General features: G+C 40.9%; 1 protein-coding gene across 1 annotated transcript in view; it reads right to left on the minus strand.

Moving 5' to 3' along the window:
• Positions 1–16173: 16173 nt before the first annotated feature.
• The window catches only part of LOC149791648 (muscarinic acetylcholine receptor M2-like), a 34425-nt gene continuing 26793 nt past the window's right edge, over positions 16174–23805 (minus strand). The window contains exon 3 of the mRNA XM_089969465.1: positions 16174–16185. Coding sequence (XP_089825591.1) covers positions 16174–16185 — 12 coding nt within the window. The remainder of the gene's footprint in view (positions 16186–23805) is intronic.

Genomic DNA, 23805 nt, shown 5'->3' on the forward strand with positions numbered 1-23805 from the left:
GGTGGCATGGCAAACAGATCCAGTTCCGTCTTGGAACAAGCGCAAGACTCTCGGTGCATCATTTTTTTTTTCTTTCTCAATAATCGAAAACGTCTAAGTCTCGGACGGTTCTTCTTTTCTTGGCCTTTCTAGCTTGAAGTCTGGTGAAAGGGTGTTTTCTTCGTCGTCTCTTTCTGCCTTGTCCTTGCTGAATGCCTGACTCGGTAGCGTGCAGGGTATTTATAGGTGTGTCTCGTCGGCCTAAAATGTCTTTGCCCGTTTGCAGCAAGACATTTTTGCCTGCCCTCATGAAGGCTTCTTTAGGATTTTGTTTGTCGATGATGACATTTTGGAGAAATTCTTTGCCTTGCGTCAGTGCCGCATCTTTCAAGGCGTGCAATCCGCGTGTCACCATCGGTTTCAACACCGGGGCCACCGAACGAAAGGCCGATTTTAACATATCTCCTAAACCGTGTCCTCGCTGTCGAGCAACCCCTCGGTACACTGGATACATGACTTACGAGTCGTGAGAGAACCGTTTTCTAAAATGGAGTTTCACCGTGACTTTTCCTTTGGTGAATGGAATATTTTATCCCAAGATCTCCTTTTATAGCAATGTTGACCGTGTCTAAATAAGACTTGCCGACGGGCAAATAGTGAGGATGTACAAATTCGCGGTGAACGTGATAAGTGTTTCCACCTTCCTCGTCAGCGGCCGTGGCAGAATCCACTTTGAAAGGAATGACACGCAGTAACGATACGGAGGTGTGTCCCACCACGTTGTACTCCACCACATCGGAGTACACAAACATCAAATTCAGTCCTTGGTTCAGTTCTACCGGGGTACGAAATACTTGGCAGAAGAATCGTTGTCGGAAATGACTAGTAATTCTTTTTTTTCTTGTTCTACTTTCTTCTTCATCTCCATGTCCTCGCCCAACATGGCAAACAATTCAGGACAAAATAAGAAAGACATGATTTTACCCCCCTCAGGAAATTTCATCAGGAACCGACGAGCTACTTTGTGGTACTCCAGGGTGACACTTTTTTTGACACTCTCCAAAGCTTTCACAAACACGACATTAAAACTGGACGCTATGGTGCTGACCAAATGTTGACCGCTAAAATAATAGCCTGGAGGAATGATGAAGTAATAGTCGGTCCACTTTTGATTTTTTGTGTTAGGGGCTTTCTTATCATATTTGACGTTGGTATTCAAGTACTGTTGTATTTGTTCGTCGTGAACTTCCACCGTAAAAAAAATTTTGATTAGGAAGGATATTGAGGACATGGGTCGGGTGAATGATTTCTACCAAAACCACTTCCCAATGGGCTTCGTGATCTAATTGGATGGCCTGAGGTAATTTGGCCGTGTAACAGCACACCGTGTTGTTGGGAAACACCTCCATGGAACTGTCTCTGGGTAAGGTTAAGTAAAATTGGTTGTTATTGTTCATAATTCCAGAGTTCTGTGGCTGTCCGAGGGTTTACTGGACGTCAGGGGCGTGTCTCCACCCAAAATGGTGTTGTTGTTATTGGAGTGGTGACTGACACTGGCACTAGATACAAGGTTCCCGTGGTTCCCGTTCGAGGAGAATTTCAGAGAGGGATTGGAAAGCAGGTAACCGATGCAACTGCTCAATAAAATGGTCCACAATTGTTTGTCTCCTTGTTGCAAACTCAGATTGGCGATGGCTGCCCCGATGACACAATACACCACGAAGATTTGGCAGAAAAAGACGATTTGCGTTTTAGGCACACGTTCTCCACATCACACCCACAAGGGTTGTTTTTGTAAATCTTGCACAGAAGAACTGGGTGAAGGAGTGGTAGCAGTAGTAGCTGCGTCTGTGTGAAAGGGCATGATGGTCACTTCTTTTTATAGTCAATGACTTGCGAAGCGTCGATCCAAGAATCAAAACTGGGTGGATATCCTTTCCAACGTACTTTGACTTCTTTGACACGTCGTTTGCCCACTTTACGGGTTCTGCGATCGAGAATGCTTTCGATGTCGTACACGTCGTCTTCTTTTTTCGTGACACGTTGTAACTCGGGCAAATAAAACATTCCTTTGAGCACTTCTCCGTTCATGTCTTCCAATTTATAGACGGCAGGATGACGGCCATGCACTCGTCCAGTGACACGAAACAATTCGGTAGTCCAGTTAGGTAAGTAACCTTTGTCGAAAGTGCGTTTGGTTTTGCCAATACGTACGCAATCTCCTACGGCCAACACTCCACTTTTCTTGGGGACAGCCCTCGTCGGGGATGTCCCAAACAGGCGCTCAAACACCAGCACTTCGTTCTCGGGAGTCACCTCTTGCGGGGCACGTCCAATGCTTCGATGGTAAGATTGGTTGTATGCTTGCACCAGGTGCGGTAAGATGTTGATGTACTTCAGAGTGTGGTGATGCGTAAAATATTTCCACACGCGTTCTTTCAAAGTGCGTTGAAAATGCTCCACGATGCTGGCTTTGGTTTCAGGATTCTCGGTGGTAAAAAAATGAATGTCACGTTTCTTTAATTCTTTTTTGGAACTCTTGATTCAGAAATTCGGTGCCTTTGTCCGTTTGCCATCGAAGAGGGTGACGACCGCTTTGTTTCAACACTCGTTGCAGGGCTCGCACTAACCGTGTGCTCGATTTGGAAGTCAAAGGTACGACCCAGGCAAATTTGGAAAAGACGTCGATGACACAAAACAAATATTTGTAGCCACGATTGTAGCTGGCCAAATGAGAGCCATCGGCTAAATCGGCTTGCCATTGATGATCGATGCCTTCCACTCGGGTGAGACTTCTGGAAAACTTGCGTCGAATGGGTTTGTGTAAAGTGTAAGTAGCTTGTTCTTGTAACCATCGTTGCACTTGAGGTAAACGTAGACTTTTCAGTTGCGTTTTGGCAGCACAATACAATTTTTGAACTCCTGCTTAACCTGCAAGATGGGAGGGATCGTAGTAAATGCTGGCTAACACCTTATCCATTTTTTTGGTTTGTTAATAAGGCACCCACTCTTCGAGGATGGTACTTTGTGTGGGACGAAACTGTGGTTTGGAAACGGATTTACGTGTCCGATGGGCTACGGAAGTAGAAGCTAAAGGTCGTGGTGGAGGTGGCAATGGAATGGCTTTGGTCTTCTTTTCTTTTTTCACTTCTGGTTTCCCTTCTTTCTTTTTCACTTCTGTCGAAGGAGGAATGGACATTATCTTTTTAACCCAAGCTTTCATTTCTTCTCGTTGGGGAGTGGGGGACGGGGTCAACAAGGATGCTGCAATCTTACTAGAAAGGGGAGCTGCTGACGGTGTTTGAAACACTTCTCGTATCTCTTCTTCCTCAGGTCTTCGTGGGGTAGCATCTCTGGTGACCCCTGGGGATGGTAGTAGTGGTGGTGGTAGTGATGATGGTGCTGAACTTTTCATCAAGGTCTTAAAATCTTTCAGAGTGGGTAGAGCTGTTTCGTCTAAAGCTTTCTGGTGAAAGAGTTGCAGTCGTTGCAAGAGTTGACCGTACTTTTGCGATTTTTCTGTTTCGGACAAATCTTGGCGATCCATTAAGGACTGCAATTCGTGTTGTAACTGGGGCATCTCGCTCAAATTGGGATTGGGAGGTATATGCGGGGTGTGTTGTTCTTGCCAACGATGGTATTCCATCCATCGTTTGTAAGGCACTAAAGCTAATTTTAGTCCTTCCATGGGGTTGTCAAGGGTTAATTCTGAGATCTTGGGACTTCAGAGGGCTTTTTTATCTTGCTCCCATCAGTCCTCCCAACATGGTTCCCAAGACTCCTTTCAGCAATGGACCTAACAAGAGGGGTAAAATTCCTCCACGTTGGACCAACATCTTCTCTTTTTGACGAATGGGGATTTTCTTTCGAACCATCTGGCGAAGAACGTGACGATGTTTGCCTAAGTATTGTTTCTGGTGTTTGGACAAAGGAATCGTACCTTTCAAGACGTTCAAACAACATTCGCACACGGTATCGATAACCTCTATGGAGGCCGTTTGAATGAGTTTTTTCGTAGGGGTGGAGAAGCTTTGGACAGGACAGATAACATGTCCCCATGTTTGACTAAACGAGGAGGTAGTCCTTTCCTTTTCTTTCCTTGGGTTTTAGAAGAGGGATGTTTCCTGGAGGGTGACATCTTTGAGTCTTCAGGAGCACCAAAAACACTGATATCCCTACTTGGTCACAGGTCTTTTTTATACTGGAACGCGTCGCCACTGGTTGTCTTTACGTCGTATCAACTTGAGGACAGGCATGACACGTCGTGCAGGGGTACGTAACGGACTAAATCGAGCCAGTTCTTGCTTGGATAAATCCAGTAAACTTTGTAACATGCCCGATCTTTTTTGAACTTTGATTTTGGGAGAAGGTACTTTGTGAGCAGCGGCCACTTCCGTTAAATTGGAAGGACCTGCCACTGGAGAAGTTCTTGGGGTTATCAACGGAGAATTTCTTGGTGTAATCAACGTCTCCAAGTACTTTTCAGTTCTTGGTGTCATCAACGGAGAAGTGAATGAACCTGAGGCTACCGGAGACGCGGTTACCGCCGTTGCTGGTCGTGGTTTGCGGGTGTAAGGTTGCGTCCTGGCCGAAGTGTCTCTCTTGCGACTAGTTTTCTTCTGTGGACTTTTCTTTTTCTGGGGACTTTTTCTCTATTTCTTTTTCTGGGGGCTTCTTTTCTTTTTCCGGGGTGGTGACTGGTAACAGGAGGGTCCTTCCACTGGAGAAGTTCTTGGAGACACGGATCTCCTTGGGGACTTGGCCTTGACACCGTGGCTCTTTTTCTTCTTCTTGGAACTTCGTTTGACTTTTTTCTTCGGTAGAAGTTTGGGAGCATTAGGATCCCATCTTAAGATAGAGCGAATGATGACCCCTCCTAGAGTACCGCTCCCTCCAGGTTTCAAAATGATTTGTTTTCTGGTTTGAGTGTCGATGCGGGGATCAGGCAGTTGGGTCAAAGCGACTTTGTTTCGATCAAAAAAGCGTTTGGTTTGATGAGGAATCTGAATGATCCCTTGTAGTAATTGACGTGCTGTCACCGTGAACCATCGTAAGACTTCTCTGAGACTAGCTTCTAAGACACGAGCCCGTATTTGTGGATTTTTTTCTTGACTGATACCATACAAGGCACGAATCAGTTTGACGGGAAGATGCGACTGAAGGGACGTCATGTTCAAAATGTGTGTGAAACAGACGAAAAGTGTCTGAGATTTTTATAGATTTTTTGTTGAGTGAAATTAAGTCGAGGACTGAGACGTGTACAGGACAGGCCCTCCGTCTTGGCACCAGTGGTGAAACAAGTGGGTACGAAATCGCAAATCATCGGGTGTCGTAGGTTTCAAATCGACGAGTAATTAGGTGTGTGGAGTTTGAGTGGCATCGTCGTACGCCTGAGTCAGCCAAGGCGTTCCTAACTGTTTGGCTAAGACTTGCACTTGCGATTTATCTCGAGGGCTTTTAAACAAGACCACGTAATGCGCATTGAGACTGATGGTGCGATGGGCTTTACTTTGCTGAAACAAATTTTGGGTGATGTAAACGACACTGGCATTACGGTGATGCCCTTTGCGCGTGAACCACAGTTTAATTTCTTCTTCGTCTTCTCCTAACATGTCGTCGAAAATGACCAAATGGGTTTGACGGGAGTCAGAGACGCTGCCGTCGTCTTCTTTAGGAATGCCTTCCACAAACACGATGGAATCGCCTTGACTTTCTCGCAAGAGACTGTACGCCGATTGCCACACTTTGTAACACCACACGATGCGTCGAGGTGGTCGATCGATCAAATGATGTTTATGTTCGATCAAACGTTTGACGAATTAGGTTTTGCCTGAACCGCTAGGTCCAGCAATGAGCATGTTAAAGGGATGGCGAAGATACAAAGCCTCCCAACTGGCACGATCTAAGTGTTCGTCAATGACTTTGACAGTAGAGGAAGAGGGAGCAGAGACAGCAGAGGTAACCATAGTGTTAGGAATGTCACTTGTGACACGAAAACAAACAAGACAAGAGTTTATATACTTTTTTCAGGACACGTTTATTGAATGTTTTAAACATGAACACGAAAGACAAAAATACATAAAAGCCAAAGGCTTAAGTACAACGATAAAAGGCACATGAAAACCATTAACGTGGAATAAAAACAAGTGTCTGTACAACATGTTTTGGGTAATGTTCTGACCAGTTCTATAGGGGGTAAGGTCACACAAGTGTCCTCCCGAAAGGGTCTTTCAGGCATGTCCACGACAGTCCTGTCCTGGGTTAAGGGTTCTTCTGGCACTGTCACTAACACAGTTTGAAAAGTAACCTTTTTCCTTGAACAACTCTCGTGCATACTGGGCCACTTCTTGGGTCCAAGCCTCAAAACCCCCATTTTTCCAGGCACGGACATCTGTCCAATGGGGGGTGTAAGTCACAAGCTACACACACATCGTCATACACGTCTTCGGTAGCTAAAAGTTGACGAATCTCTTTTTCCCGTAGAGTTTGAGAAGTATCCAAATGAAAACGCAAGACTTTGAGCCCCTTCCAAACTTCCTTGTAAATCTTCTCTTGCAGTTCTTTAGATAATGATTCAATATCGTTTTTGAAATGAAGTTTAAATACTTGTCTTGGTGATGTCCAACATTTGACTCCTAACCAGTTTGGTTTCTTCTTCAACGACATGGTAAGTTACTTCAATGTCTTGGTCCCACTAAGGGTAAGTAATGACAATTCGGTGACCATCGAGCATGTTCTAGGTAGGCCGAATCTTGTGGTTCCCAGTGGTGAAGTGACACACCGCAACTGAAGCACTTGACTTTATCCCCTTCGCTCAAGTAGAAAAATCCGGCTCTGGCTAATTCTTCGGGGGTCGGTCCTCCCAGATACTTAGGCCATTTTCCTTTGAACGATTGAAGACGATTTTCAAAGTCGCAGTATTCCGACAAACGCACAGGGAACGAATATTCGTCTTTCACAGGTTCGTTTCGATGAGGGTTGGGTGACATGGACAGGAGTTTGCTCAGGGCTGGATGACATCCGTAGAGGGGTAGACGTGAAGGTGGACATCCACATTTAAAACGAAACCCAGTAAAGTGTCCAAGAGGACGAGCGGCATCGTTTTCGCATCCCTCAGGTTTGACACGCACGGCATCACTTTCCATGATAGGGGTAGTGAGAACAAAGTTCCCATGATGCTTTACGGCATCGCTAAGGTCACAACGTACAGCATCGTTCCCATCGCAAGGCTCACAATCGCATTCCACTTCAGAATCCCCAAACTTGAATTGTGCCTTTCTGAACTTGTTTTGTGTTTCTCTGAAAGTATTCATCTTGTTCGCTTGGTCTTGGTAGTCACAATGAACTATCGATCTTGCCTAGGGTTCCTTTTTATATACAGATAAATACCGACGTGTCCATACGGTAAGGTGAAATGATTGGGAAGTCGCACTCGCTTCTGGTACACGATTTGATAGACTTTTTCCAAGGGTCGACTGACGCTGTGGTGAGTGGGTAAACGTACAATCTTGTTGGGCTGATAGGTGGTCACTTTAAAGTGTTCATCTTCTCTAGACTGCAAGGCTTCTTTCAATACCCCAAAGTTCACCACACGACTGGTACGATAATTCGGAGTCAATCCTTTCACTTTACACTTCGTGTGCACTTCTCCTTGTTTGTCCCGGTATTCGTAGCCGTAATGTTTTGGACCGCCACTGACGAAACTTAGAATCTTGTCGTCGGGGTGCTCGCTGTCCAGGCTCCTAAACGGTCTCCTTCGATTCCTTCGATGTCAGGGTGCTGTTGACTCGGGTGATGGATGTAAATGCAACTGTCCGTGTCAAAGTACAGCACACGTTCCCCTAACAGTTCTAAAGCTTCGTACAATTTTAAGCGAGCATGAGCTGTCACGTAAGCCGCAAGAATGACATTTCCAAAAGGGTCATCTTGTACAAAGTCCAGATCTTCTTCGTAATTCACTAAGATCAAATTTACGCGAACGACGTCCACGTGTTTCATGAATTTGGTTTTGTCGTGAATCATCTGGAAGTAGCGGGAAGGTTCTGTCAAATATTCCGTCTTGGGTAAACACGGTCGTTGTGCCATTTTGCCCACAAGCAATTTAACATCACTTTGGCAAACGATCGCCTGCCTTCGTTTTTCTCGATGTGATCTAAAGTGATGCCTTCTTGTGCCCAGTATTTCTCTTTGAATGTCTTCTGGTCTTCGGGAGTGTGACACCAGGAAGGATAGCCGCTGGCTTCTTGCTTCAGTTTCAAAAAGGCATCCACGTAGTCTGCGAAAGTGCCTTTCTGAGTGGGGTCACCCTTGTGGTATTGTTCTGTCTTGGGAAAGTGACAAAATTCGTACTCTTATAACAGTTGGTATCCCATGTCCATAGCTTTGAACAATTCTACGCTGACCCACGTCCCCGTCAAGGTCCGTTCTTCCTGGGTGTGATGACAAGGTTGATCTTGGTTGCACGTTTTGGCACAAGCACGGCACAAAGGAAACATCAGTTTGCCTTGACAATGGTGAGGTAAGACGGGATGGTACAGGTCCGTGGGAGGCAAAACTTTGCACTTGATCAAGCCTTCGTATTGTCGAATGTTTTTCAGGTCGATGTGTTCGGTGAACAATTGTGGGTGCCCTGCAGGAAAGTGACAATATTTGCACACGTAGGGATACAGCGAACACACGTCCAAGTATTTGATTTCTTCTCCTTTCTCTTCGTCGGCTTGGTACAGCAATCAGGTGGCATTGGTCCTTCCTCCGTACAAACTATCCCTCGGGTTCAGGGGGTCCATGAAGTGGTAACTTTCCACGAGGTGTTTAAACTCGGGATCAGTGTTCCCACATTTCCACCACTTGGTAGCCTTCCTGTTCTAACTTTAGGCGTCGCTGACAAGTGGCCTGGTAAAAGTCTTCCATGGTTCTTTGTAAAAACTGATTTTTAGTGCCACGGTCAGGGTAACAGACGAGACATCCGTGAAATAAGCAACCGTTAAACTCGTACACGATCTTGGGGTTTTCTAAGTCCCAGACATCGACCGAATGCGTTCCGATGGTCTTTTCACCTCCTCCGTTGCGGGCATGCTGAATCCATTTGTCTTCCTTGTCGCACAAGTAATGTAACCAGCGTATGGCTTTGACCGAGTATTGACGTTTGACATAGTTGGTCGTTTGAGGACTGATGACTGCCACGGTGTTTTCAGGCATGAATCGTTGTCGGTACAAAAGGAACACGCTTTGGCAATGGTGCAAGCTTCTTTCAAAGGATCGACCCCTCCGTGTTCCATGAACAGTTCTCGAAATTTTCCACAGCAACGCCGTAAAATGTCCACGTCGGAACGACAATACTTTAGCATTTCTTCCTGAAAGTCGAAAGGGTCGGAGGCGTGAGCCTGGTACCAAGCGTAGAAAGCTTCTCGTTGTTCGGTACGCATGTTGTCAGGGTCATAATAGTGAGCCTCAGGCAAATGGGGTAGAACGGCGTGTTGATTGGCTTCCGTATTGAAAAAGTGTGGAAAGTACCCTTTAGCCATTTCTGTCATTCCAAACGTTTTAGGCATTCGGCTCAAAGGCATGGCCAAATAGCTCATCGAATCTTTAAACTGCACTTGTCCCACTTGGATGAAAATGATTTTGGCTCCGTTCAAGTGACTTTAGGACGTCGGTGCCATGTTCCGTATAGTATCTGAGAAGAAACTGTCCATCGTATCCGGAGAAATTGTGAGCCATCACCGTGGCATGATGATGACAATCTCCGTAACGTTCGATGTCCTCTTGGCTCCACGTCTTGTCGATGGGGTCTAAGACCTATCGGGTAAATTCGGCTAGCGTGTTCGGTCCCCGATAGATTTTTTCACGCCCTCCAGGAATCTTACTGCAGTGAGGGCAATAACTCAAGATTGGTTCTTGAATGCACGTCTCGCACGCTCAATGAGCCACGCAGAAATTAGGAATGTGAATGCCGGTCTCTTGCATGCATTCAAAATCGAAAAAGATAAAATTGCCTTTCTTCTTCTTCTTGTGACCATCATCTTTCTCTTTTTGGGGTTGGTATTTTTGCACGTAACATTGGTGTTCCAAGTCCACGATGTGGTGACAAATGTGACATTTTTTCTTTCCTGAAAATACGTGTGCCTTGGCAGTATTGGTACGTATGCCTTGTCCACACGTAGTTCACAGTCTCAGGAGTTGAAAGCGCATTTCCTCTGTGAACCTTGCGTCTTCAAATGTTGTTGGTAACAGGTAGGGCTGACAAACGTGCGCAGACAAGCTGGACAATGCACTCTTTCTTGTCCTTCGCTCAGACAGGGTGGAAAGGCCAAACATGCTGAGCATTTCGATCCACAATGTTTGTGTTGTTCTCGATTTTTATAGCCATAGTCACATTTCTCACAGTAATAACTGTATCCCAGGAATCCAGAGATAGTGGTAATGGTATCGAAATGGTCATAGTGATGATAAAGGTGAATGTATTTTCCATCCTTAAAGTCTTTCCCTCGAAACAACAGAGACCCACGCACTTCTTGAGGGTGCACTTTCAATGTGTAGCGTGGAGCTCGGGTATCTTGCAATTTTTGCATTTCAGGAATGCCACAGGGTTCGTCTTTGGGTAAACCGGCTTGTTGTAACAGGAGTTCTGCTTCACTTCGTTGTTTGGCTGGGTCCGATTTTCGAATAGTTTTCCAGGCTCTGTTCCATTCTGCCGTGTCGTTTTTGTTGGCATAGGTTCGTCCCACCACGATAGCCCTGTATAAACACATCTGGTCTTGAGAATTGTGACTTTGGACGAGGCTCTTTTTGGTGCTGCGAAGGTTGTTGACCAATAACACCTTATTGTGTTGTCCGGTCCCTTGAGGAGGAGAGACGTGGGTCATGTCCAGTGTGGCTTTTCCATCGGTGATGTCAAACTGGTCATTAGATTGTTGCACGTGTTGAATCTTGTCCATGACTTTGGAAGCGGTCAATTCTGCATGGCTGCTAAACTCGATCCAAACAGGGGATTTCAAACCGTCGTGTTGTATGGAAAGTCTCAAGCGATCGTCTTCTTTGGGTTGACATTGTCTCTTGAGTGTGGTGAGAAAATAATCCCACATCTCGGTGATGAACCCTTCTGCTTTCTCTAACGGTACTTCGGACTTGAAATCTTTAAACTTCACCGTGTATTTGTAAGCCGTGGTTCTAAATTTTCTAGAGGGACGCTTTTCGGTCTCTTGAATGGAATAGTACTTTTCAAGGTTGACTAAGGGCAGTGAACTTTGTTTAGAGGGTTCGGATTCTGGTTCACTCATGTCCTCTTCAAAATCACTGGCATGAATTTGTGCCAAGACTTCAGCCCTGGTACGAGGCGATAGATCACGTTTCTGCCTCTTACTTTCTTCTTCTTTCTTCTCAAATGAATTGGATCGTTTCATCTTGAAAGCAAAAAGTCATATGACTAAAGTTTAAACACCATGGGCTACTTTATAGTCATGGCAGACCAGCGTATATAAAGGGTATGTGTCTTGTCCTTTCACTATTAATTTCACTCTCAAACCGAGTAAAACGATGGAAGAGACTACCCAGATCGAACGTTTCATCAGAGCTTTGCGAGGGGTCATTAGAAAATTCTCTTCAGACCAGTCGTCAGACTACTCTCCTTCCTTGCGAGATAAAAGTCAAGATACTAGCTATATCTGTCAGAAGAAAGGGCATTGGTCTTCAGAGTGTCCAAGCTGTCAAAAAAGCAAAACAGGGGTTAAAAGAGACAAAAGTCAAGATACCTGTTATTATTGTCAAGAAAAAGGACATTGGTCTCCAGATTGCCCTAAGAAACAAGAGGTGTCAGAAGAAGAGAGGGATTCTTCAGAGGAAGAAGAAGAGGAAGAAGAAGAGAAAGAAAGCAGACAGGTGAAGAAAAAGAAACAGGAGAAAAAAAAGAAGAAGGGAAGAAAGTGGGGAGGAAGAGGAGGAAAAGAATGTGACTGTGAAGAAATTTAGAAAACAGAGAGAGTGAACAATGAGACAGAAGAAGTGTATGAACTTTTTAATGTTGTTATGTTGTGAATTGTGAATTGAATTGTAAAATTTGTACCAGAATAGAAAGTCTATAAAAAGTAAGTGTCTTTGGGGTTTGATTTTAAAATAAGAACCTACACTCACGCACACTCAGACACAGACACGTACTATTCGGTAAATTCGGTAAAATGGATTTTTTTTGAGTTATTGGCAATTGAAAGTCTATCTCTTTTCGAGAGACGTGGGTGGCCCTGAAAAGGGCCTTTTTTGGTGCAGGGGTGAGTTTAAACAATCAACTTTAACTGTCTTACGCCTTTGCCACGGCCAAGGCCTACTTCTGGATTGCGTACAGTTGATGATGATGATGATTTGGTTGAAATCACTAAGGAAAGTACGGTAGACTTAGTCACAGGGTTGGAGTGTTTAGCTCGTGAAGGTCGTATTCTCTTCGGTCGTAATAAAGAAGTCTGATACATTTCTTTCAGACGTCTTAACTCCGCTAAAATGTCTAACAGTACCGTGACCGTTTGATTTTCACACCTTTGTTTCTTTGCTGCTGCTTCTTCTTGTTGCTGTTTTTTTCTGACCTCTTCTTCTTGCTGTTGTTGCTGTAGGAGAAAAGCTTGTTCCGCTTCCTTTTTACTGTTGTATAAATTTCTCCAATTCTTCTTTCTGTCTCTGTCTAAAATTCTCCACGTGCGGTAATGAAGGTGACGAAGGTTCCGGAACAAATTCTTGCGAGGTAAGAAAATCTACAAAATTCCAATTCACCTCTTCTGAAAGTAAGTCCGGGTTCCCTTGGGTGGTCTCCACGGCTGGTGCACCCCAATTTATCGTTTTCTGAGTTTCCGTCATGTTGAAAAACTGTTGCATGAATTGACTGCGCACAGGCGCTAGCGAATCTATATAGACCACGTGACGTCAGAGACTGCTCTCTTCGGATTGGATGTGGGCTGACTGAATTTTGTAACGCGTGTTTGGATTGGTCAACGAACTCAATCCGTTTCAATCCTTCCTCTCCCTATAAATAAGTGCAGTTCACTGCATTCCTTCACCTGTTCTCGGCGCCTCAACATGTGGACCGACGTTCAATCTTCTACGCTTGTGTCTTCGATGATGTTCAGGACGGACATACCGATGTATGTCCGATCCAAGTGGACAGTTGTCCATAGGACCGACACCAGTCTATGGATAAGAAGAGTCTATGTGGAGAGGCAAGGCTGCCTCAAGAGAGTACTAATCTATGGCCCTACAGTTAGGCGAAGCTTAAGAAGAAGAAGAAGATGTCACAGATGCCCTTTATGCTAAGAGCATATTAGCATAAACCCAAAGACCCTTTTCAGGGCCACTCCAATATCTTGAAAACACCTTGACTTTCATTGCCTACCCCTTTTTTCATTTTTTTTAATATTTTTTTATAAAAAAAATAGAGACCTCTCCCTGTTTCAATTTTCACCTGTTCCATTTCCATAGACCCATCAGGTCGGGACCCTATTAAAATAGGGTCCTGACCCTGTTCCATTTTCTCTTGAGGCTCAACAGACCCAAGATTTTTTTTTTGCCTATGTTAAATTTCCCTTGAGGCTCAACTTGCCCAAAATATATTCCTATGTTAATTTCCCTTGAGGCTATATCTCCCCAGGGGTTTCCGTAATGTTAAATTTCCCATTGAGGTTATATCGCCCCAGGGTGTTTTTTGATGCTAATTCCCCTTGAGGCTAATCTAACCCCAGTCACTACTCACTAACCTCTTAATCCTGAGTTCTTAGCGAGGCATTTGTTAGTACCATTTTCATAAGTCTTTGGTATAAATCAGCCGGGGTTCGAAGTCGCTACCTTTCGCATCCGAGGCGAATGCTCCAACCACTTTGGCTGTAGGACATATATGTGCTTGTTGTTTTCACTCTTTCGTGTGTTACTGTTTATTCGAGTCTAAACACTTAACAGTATAATTGACTTATGGTTGAAGAGAGATGGATGATCAATATTAGAAATTTAAACAATAAGTGTGCAATGCTTAATCTGCCACTAAGGGTATAACTATAAACGATGTATGATTTTGCTTCCAAGGGTGATCAATGTATGAAATTTGTTAAAAATACGACTAGCGTTTGATCCACAAGTATTATACATATCAATATACTTGATTTTCACTCATATTGTGATACTGAAGGCATTAGTTTAATTTTCACTGAGATTGCTATACTGAATAATTTAACAACGGAACATATATCTTGTGGCGTCCATTTGACGACCACGAAATATCTTTGGTCCCACCGCTCTCGTCGGAGAGGCAAGGAGACACTACACACGACCGGCCCCTCTGCCGAAGGATCCTTTGAAAAAAACCTCTTGTTCGCAGCAGAAAAGTTGGTCACGAAGCTTTCACCCTTCACCAAGACAGCAGCTCACGGGTTATACAAAGGCCTACATAGACGTACGACACTGCATCAAAGATAGCAGCCCTACGTCCGAAAATACAATCTCAATCGCGCTTCTAAGAGCACATAGCTCTACAGTTGAAGATTTTCCCCGTAAATTAGAAAGTTTCCTAGCAAAACATATCTTATTACGTTACTATCTGACTTGGGACTGTAAGTGGCCTTGTTATGGTGCAGTCCACGGCCAGAGAGCTTAAGGTTTTCGGTTTTCTCATTGTAAGCACTTCGCTCGTTCAGCATGAGGCGAATCGAACTCAGTAGTTTCACAAAATAAAGGACTTAAATACATCACTCACGGGTAGGGTTGTACGCGGAAACGAAACTTGAGCACATTTAATTTCAGGTATAATTTATGTACATTGACTACACACAATTCCGTGGCAGACGGAATATGTATTGCCGAGGATCAATCAAACACACACTATTACAAGCAACGGCGTACCTAAAACCAAAACGGTGGATGCAACGAGGATATGTGAGGGACAATGATACTTACTAACGGACAAAGAAACACAAAACTTTATGATTTAGCTCTATATTCATACAAACCCATATGAAAGTAGAATCCACCACACAGTAATTACTATCCAACACCTAAAAACATACATAGCAAGTCATTTGAAATGGGACATAGAGCAGCAAATGGGTAAGATCACTAACACCATTGTCCGTCTTCGGCCCACTGAACCGATTTGGCCCAATCTGGCCCCGCACTCACAGAGGCCCCGCGCGTCAGTATTTTTAAAAAACATATCTATAATGAGAACGTAATTTTAAAGCGATGTAAGAAACTTATTAGTCCAATATCATATAAAACTTGTTTATGAGTTTATATCCAAATGCCGTGCTCGCTGTACACAAATCAGGGGTGGGGTGAGGTGGAGGAAGCCAAAATGATTCAAATCGGGCTCCGCGTTTGCTAAGGCCATTACTGACTAACACTTGTCTTCAAAAATACAAAATTGTATAATGCAACACTCACTATTGCATACAAAACGGATGGGGGTGTAGAGTAGGTGTATGTGATCATTGCATTCCTTACATAGTCTAATTCCAGAATACCGTACAGAGATGGGGCGATATAAGAAACATCTTTTTCATAGTCCAGGAGAAGAAAACATGCATTGACCCCAAAAGTGCAATCATCATTCTTAGATGCAATTGCAACGAAAACGATGACGATGACAGGCAGCAGCGGCGGACTCGGATGTTCAAAGTATATATAGATAGTGGAGCCTCGTTAATCCGGACTCCGTTTATCGAGAAACATCGCTATCCGGACATAATAAAACGGAAACGGAACTCATAAACGTTAATTTGCCCCGTTAATCAAGAAATCAGCGTTCCGGGTCCGGAAATAAAATCGGGGACCAAAGTGCAAAATTACTTTAAAACTTGAATCGATAATTCGGAAATAATCTGTCCAAAAATAAGAACATACGAAAACATCGTACATGAAAATTACAGTTAGTCGGATAATACTGACGGACTTCAGTCCAACAAACCTATCCATCCTCACCTATGTGTATACACCAACAAGGTACTTACGCTCCTCTTCCGACAATCGTATAGACCATTTCCAGAACGTCGAATCTGGGGTTTTCCACTCCAATATTTAACGCATGCGCAATCAACTTAGGGCAACTTTTAAGCGACTGTCGTTAACATAATGTATGTTCGTGAAGAAAGTTTCAAACAAATGTGTAAAGGTTTGACATCTGTACACCCTTCAAAGAAATAGTGTGTTTAAATATCATGAGTGAATAATTCAGTAACCTGCCTAAAACAGAAACGAAGATATGAGCACAAAAAGCATCAGATAGAACCAGGGCAGCAGACAGGATGTGTGGGCCCTAGGAAAAATTATCCAGTAGGCCCCATTGAATCACAAATTGAAACAACGTTGGACCCCATGACCGCTGTGGTCCCCCGGAATTTGTCCGCAGTCTTGGATAGGACTTACAAAGTTGGATGATCCATTTCTGAAAGGAAAGGGGTGGGTGGACGATTTTCTTATATGACCAGAATAACAATTTGTACAAATCTACGTGTATTTAGATGACTCTTCAAGGCTATATACTCGCAAAATCATGAGGACTTACAAATCTCTTTGTTGCATATAATTAATTTCATAGGGGATGGATGCATACAGGTAACACAGAATCATCAATGCCAACGTAATCAGATTCCAAGCCCAATCGGAGAAGCCACACGAGTTACACATAGCTGATAGTACTGTAGCAACTGGCCATTGCAAATGTATCGTAAGACGAGTTAACTCATCATTATTATCCATATTTGTTCAAGGAGTTAGCAAACTAGAGAGAGAGAGAGAGAGAGAGAGAGAGAGTAAATTCCTTAGCCAGTCGAATGTATCATAAGCAGTTCTGATATTCACATTCATTCCCATTTAATTCACTAACTAAATGGCAAGTCTTTGAGGAATCTGCTTAAAATGGGATGTGCCGCCTTTGGTATTCATTGTTTGCTGCTAATTAGACAAGTCAGCTTGTTTATTTTCGGATTATTCATTACCATGCAGTAATATGGGGGGGGGGGGGTAAGCTGAGTCGAGATGCAGTAATAAGGAGGGGGGTAAGCTATGAGTCACGATGCACTAACATGAAGCAATAAATACTAATTTATTGTTAAAAATACTTGATGAAAACGCGCAGTTCAACTCTTATACTTGTGGGCTGGCATAATATTGTCTACAACTATCTACGGCGATCTATAATGACAAATGTTCTATTCATGTAAGAAGTGTAGGTCACTGAGTTGCCTTACGTCAAAAGTGCATGACCGTACCGGATGCGGATATGGGATAGGTTTGGCCAGCTAAAAATAGTATCTGAAAATGATGTATACTCATTATTCCCACTATAAAAACGAAGTCATATGGACAACGTTCTTTTGCATACCAGGGCCCAACAATGTCGAACGAATTTCCCACTGAACTTAGACACAATGTCACAGTGATCCCATTCAAGAGTGCTCTCAAAACTCACCTATTTCGACTGCAAGAACAAACTTAAAGACCTAATAATGTTTCCTACCTTAAACATTTTTAGCATGTTTTTATGTTTTCTAATTTCATGGTGTTTTTTTACGTTGTTGTAATCATATCATTATATATGATTTTGTTCTATGCTGTATGTGTTGTCTAATGTAGTAAAGCGCTTAGAGCTTCTAAAGATGAGGCGCTATACAAAGTCCTCATTATTATTGTTATTATTATTATTATTATTATTGACCTACGCAAATTTTGAAGTGTGTCAATGTATCAATCTCTGATTGGTCAAATTCTAGTGGTATGTTAAAGTTATAAATTGATCACGTCATCATGTGTGTGGAAAAACTAAGTAGCGTGACAACATTGTAACCAGCGATTGTATAAAGAATGTGTGTTTTAGCTAGTCGCCGGCGGGGGTGTTAATAATTAAATAAACACAATGGGATGAAATCGTCCACGCTTTTTGGCATAACATATGGTAAATAAATTAAGTGTGTCATTAAGCCTCTTTGTTGCTTACCAATTGTATGTAACAATCACAGTTTATTGATGGCTGTACAAGTACAGTTGATTGATGTAAGATGTGGACAGTATAGGGCTTCATTTCAGAATAAAATGGGGACGTCAATTATCACCTCATCAGCAGCTATAACAGCTTTAAAATACGACTTATAAAAATGACAGCATTTTATTAGTTTACTATAGGGGGTTTCACGGTAAGTATCTCCCATTGAAAACACCAGAGGGCATCTGGGTGCACCTCACTTTCGGATAGTTCAATCAATTAAGATGGCAGATGTAGATCAAGAAGTGACAGAACGCTCACATCATGGGAGTGAAGCGAAAATGGAAGAAACAATCTTCCGGATCGCTACTATCAGCAGCAATGGGATAGACAGAGCGAAAGCAGACAAATTAGCCAAAGAAACAAACTTTGATGTAATAATGATACAAGAAACACATAATGGAATTACGCCAGAATTCAAATTTTTATTAGAAGACAAATTTAACGCAATAGTGATATGCAACAATTTTACAAATAATGATATGGGGGGGGGGGGCAATAATAAAAAAATAAACAGGGAGTAAGCTGGGAAAGGTCTGATGAAGGTGAATTTTTTAAGAGACGGTTGCTACATGTCAAAATGTTAAATTGGCATATAATAAATGTGTACATGCCAGCTCATAGAAATAAGAAACTAAATTTTATAGAAAACTTATCTAACTACCTACAGCAATATTCGATGGAAAATCTAATCATGGGGGAGATTTCAGTTGGGTAGGGGACGGAATTGACAGAACAACTGACCTAACAACGAGTGACAAAATATACCGAACTGAAATGATAAATTTATTAAATAAACACAATTTGCATGACATTTATAGAAAACTGAACATATTAGAAAGAGAATTTACCTTTAACTATAAACAAAACCAGTCTAGCAGGATTGATAAATTTTACGGGAACTTTTATGATCCATTAATATATATTAATACTACAATAACCAGCCAAAAGCTATCAGACCATTTCATGGTCAATATAGACCTAAAAATGAAAAAAAGAGAAAAATGGGGGCCAGGACTATGGAAACTAAATAGTAAGATTTTAAATGACAAAGAATATGTAGAAATAATTAAAAATAAAAGAAATTGAAACCTTCAAAAATGAAGAAAATATTAATATGATAAATGATTGGGATGCTTTAAAAACATAATAAAAAGAATATCTATTCAGTACTCAAATAGAAGGGCGGAAAAACAGAAAAAAGACAAACACGAACTCAAAGTAGAACTAAGCAAAACAACAAACGACGATGAAAAAAACGACTGATAGACAAAATTAAAATCATTGAAGAAGACGAAAATCAGGGGGAAAAAAAAGGCCGGGAAAATTTACAGAGATCTACAACAAGGCAAAAAACTTATATAAACGAGAAGAATTTAGAAAAGCGGGTGATACAATTTTAAACAAAATCAAAATAAACAATGTAACCCAAACTGTAAAAGAAGATACCCTAAACAATATTTCCCAATATTATAAAGAACTATACACCACATAGAACATAGACTTCAGCACAATCGACAGCTACTTAAAAAATGTCGACTGTGAGATGACATCAACAGTACATAGAGACCAATGTGATGACGTCATCTCAGATGAAAAATCACAAAGAGTATAGCTACACTCACTAAAAATAAATCGTCAGGGAAAGATGGACTCACCGTGGAATTCTACCAAAAGTTCCACGGTGAACTAACGCCGATCTTAAACGCTTTGTATAATAATATATTTTTAATTAAAAATAAAATGACTAAATCTGTGCGGGAGGTGGATATCACAATTATATACAAAGGGAAAGGGAATAGAGACGAGATTAAAAACTGGAGGCCCGTATCACTTTTAAACACGGACTATAAGATTTTAAGTAGGACTTTAATAAATAGAGTAAAGGGTGGGATAAACAAAATAATTAATGTAAATCAAACTTGTGAGGAAAAGGGAGGGATATACAAAGCAATATTTTAAACATTAAAACTATAATTGGCTACATAAATGAAACTGGTACGAAGGGTGCTCTGGTAAAATTCGACCAAGAGAAAGCTTTCAACCGATTAGAACAAAACTATATACAGAATGTATTTAAAACAATTTGGTTTCGGACCCAACTTCCGGAAATGGACCGAAATCCTATACACTGGGATAATTTCATGTGTACAGGTAAACGAGAAATGCATGAAAGAATTTGAAATATAACGTCCAGTGAGACAAGGATGTTTACTATCAATGCTCCTATCGTAATGGCAATAGAAATCCTAAGTCACAAGATAAGAAACAACCCAGAAATACAAGGCATACAAATACCAAATCTAAAAAAAGAATTAAAAATGCCCAAACATGCAGATGATTGCACCAATTTTATAAGAGAGGGGAAATGCTATAAGCATCTAGTAGAAGAATTTGGAAAATTTGGTAAAGCGTCGGGTTCCAAAATAAACCACGACAAGACCGAAATCTTAAAAATAGGTAACTGGAGGGGCAACCACCCTGGATTACATCCCCACCTACTGAGAGACACGGTAAAGGCTCTAGGGGCTTACTTTGGTAATAAAAGAAGCTGTAGATAACTATAAACATATTATTAACAAAATAAGAGAAAATCTGAAAATCTGGGCCATGGCGCCATTATGTATCATGGAGCGGGTAAGACTTATTTATACTCAAATATTAACCATATAATTAAGTCCATAGATATGGATAATAAAATTTAAAAAAAAAAATAGACAATGAAATAATAGATTATATATGGAATCATAAAATGCATTATGTTAAAAAGAGACATTATATAGGGCCAAAAGTAGAGGGGGTTTGGGGTTGCCGAGCCCCCTACTACTAAAATTAACTAACATAATAAATAGATTAAAAAAATTACAATCAGACCCTGCTACAGCGTGGGAAGCACTGTACAACTACTGGTTCGGCTTCATCTTGAGAAACCGACCAGAGATATACAAAAATAACAAATTAATTAAAAAAAAAACTGAAGTACCACGCAAATTTAAGCATATAAGAGAACTAATTTTAAAATATAGGGACAAAACAGAATCATGGAAAATAGAAATAAGCAAAAATCACGCTTGGATTAGGGAGGAGGTAACCAAAAACATAAAATGTAGAGTAGAGCAGGACAACTGGGGGGTAAATTGGACAAAAACTTGGAAAAATTGAGAAAAAATAAGATCTGTCAAAACACAAAGCATAATTTTCAAATAGCTGCACAACGCCTGGCTAACAGGCGATGACGCAATCAAACGTCGTATGATCAGGATAATGCCGAAATGCCCTTTATGTAAAACAGCGAACTTCACCAAACTACATACGATTGCCCAATGTGATAAAACTAAACATAATAGGATAATGTTAATAATGGAAATTTGCAAAAAATATAAGTATACCAAAAATAACATTTTATTTATAGATGTAGAGTACGAAAACAAAATCGTTCTAAAAATTATAGACTATATAGTAACTACGATGATATCCTGTGGACAGGTGATAAAGATTTTTAAATAAGATACGTGGTACAAATAAGGATATTAACTACATTGCGAACTCAATACGTTTTACGACGAACAGATACTTACCCTCAGGCTGATGTAACGCAATTTATATTGGAATTGTGGGAGAGAGGGGGAGGGAGGAATCGGTATTACAGACCGAAGGGTCGAGTAGCGCAATTGCGAGCCGATGCCATACCCATATCCCCACCTCTCAACCCACAACAGCCATAATTCAAAGACAATTTTTAAATTATATTTCCAATATTTAACAAAAACAACATATAACCTTTTAAAAAAACGGAAAAAGAGAAAAAGAAAAAAAGAATTCTTTAATTTAATGTTTTTGGAATTGTATTATTAGTATTTTTTTATAAAAATGTTTGTTTGTTATTTATTTATTGTTTTGTTTAATTTGTTGGGGTTTTCTTTTAATGTTTTTTTTCTGAGAGAAAATTCTAAAGACATATAGCAAGGGATACATGGAAACTATATGGGGAAGTAAAAGGCGATGGCATCATGGGGCTAAGTCACATGGCGCTACGCGAAGTGGACAGGCTCATGAAAGAGTCTTTGAAAACACCCCATGTAGAACATAAACAGACAAAACAGAGACACAAATACATACTGGATAACACTTAGTTTAAAACCCTACTAACTTCTTCTATATTTTAAAAACCACACAGCCCCCGCACTTTATGTTTGACCACTACACAAAAATGTGGTCTCATAAACAATTTTGGATCTTTCAATAAAGAATAATCAGATAAACTAAATAAAGGAGGCATACTCGATCCAGGAGAAACACATAGAGAATAAAGAAGTGTGGACCTTGGATCGAGCGTAACCTACCTATCAGCATCCTTAAAATATATTACGAGGAACGACACATATTATCACTCGAATAATACAATAGGAATTTTTTTATAAAAAAAAACAAAATCTAAATAGTACACCGTTTCATCGTCAAAATTCGAAAACCATAAAACAAATTAAAAGATAAAATATAACATATCATAACGAATCTTAAATTCAAATTAGGAAGAAATACAACTGGGAAAGATTTATGATCTATACTTGCTGTCTCAAACATACAGAAAATATAGCATACACACAATATAGCACCACTACATATAGCAAACACTGAGACCTAGGCGACATCTAGCAAAGGTCACAAAAATTTCAAGGGAAGGAAATTCGAGCAAGGTGAGGGAAACCATGCTCGGACGAACAACCCTTTAGATAACACCAAGGAAACATAAATACCCCATCAAAAATTCTAAAAACTAAATTTTTGATATAAAATTTTGTTTTTAAATAAAACATACAACACATACAACACATCTGAGGGGGAAACACACAAACATAAAATACTTTATTTTTTGGAAAGGGGGGGCATTTATCTGGTACCCCCCTCCCCCCCCCCAAAAAAAAACCCATTCTGCAAGCAGGGTCGATATCTTACTATCTTATTATTATTATTATTATTATTATTTCAGAACTTCATTATCTTTCCATTACTACCTTATGCTCTAATTTGTATTATGTGAGTGTGCGAAAGTGTATCGCTGCGTAAAATGTTCTTGCAATTTATTTCGCTTGAAGAATAATGAAAATATGTTTATTTTTTACAGCTTCAATTATAGCAGTTAATGGAGGTTGAACGACAACGAGAAACAAATTCTAACTTCTGAAGGTTCTTTTATTATTGATTTAGACTGATGCTTTTGTATTAATGTTAAAAATATTTTTCAAGAAATAACTTGAGTTTTTTCAAAATGTACAAATGTCAACCATGCTTGAACAGAGAGGCGCATGTACCAGTCTCCTTGATGATTATTTTAATTTTATTTCCTTAAACGGTTGGAAATTTTAGAGTATACAATTTGGACAAATATCAATGTTATATACACTATGCATATATAGGACATTTGTGGCTCTCACCTATCTGTCTGTCTGTCCGTCTGTATGTATGTCTGTCTCATTTCATCTGGTGCATGGGTATTTATATCCTAGAATGAATGTATTTTCGCATACGTATATTACATAAAGAATCTTCAGGTTAAAACCGAGTATAAAATGAGGCTAAGATAGAAAGACTGACTGATAGATAAGACAGCAAATATGACTATTTGTGAGTATCCATTTATTATTGACTTGTAGTACATGTTCTTACAAGCAGTCTATTTTTCAAATCATACTGTTTGCAATTTTATATCCGGTCACGTGGATCAATATTGATTTAAAAGGCGAACCAAAGAAATAGGACGGAATCTGTGAAATAATTGGATCTTTAAAACTTACATATTTGATGCAAGGAAAGTTAAACAG

Source organism: Sinohyriopsis cumingii, chromosome 9 (assembly GCF_028554795.1).
Source record: "Sinohyriopsis cumingii isolate HCF-2022 chromosome 9, ASM2855479v2, whole genome shotgun sequence".
Taxonomy (NCBI): domain Eukaryota; kingdom Metazoa; phylum Mollusca; class Bivalvia; order Unionida; family Unionidae; genus Sinohyriopsis; species Sinohyriopsis cumingii.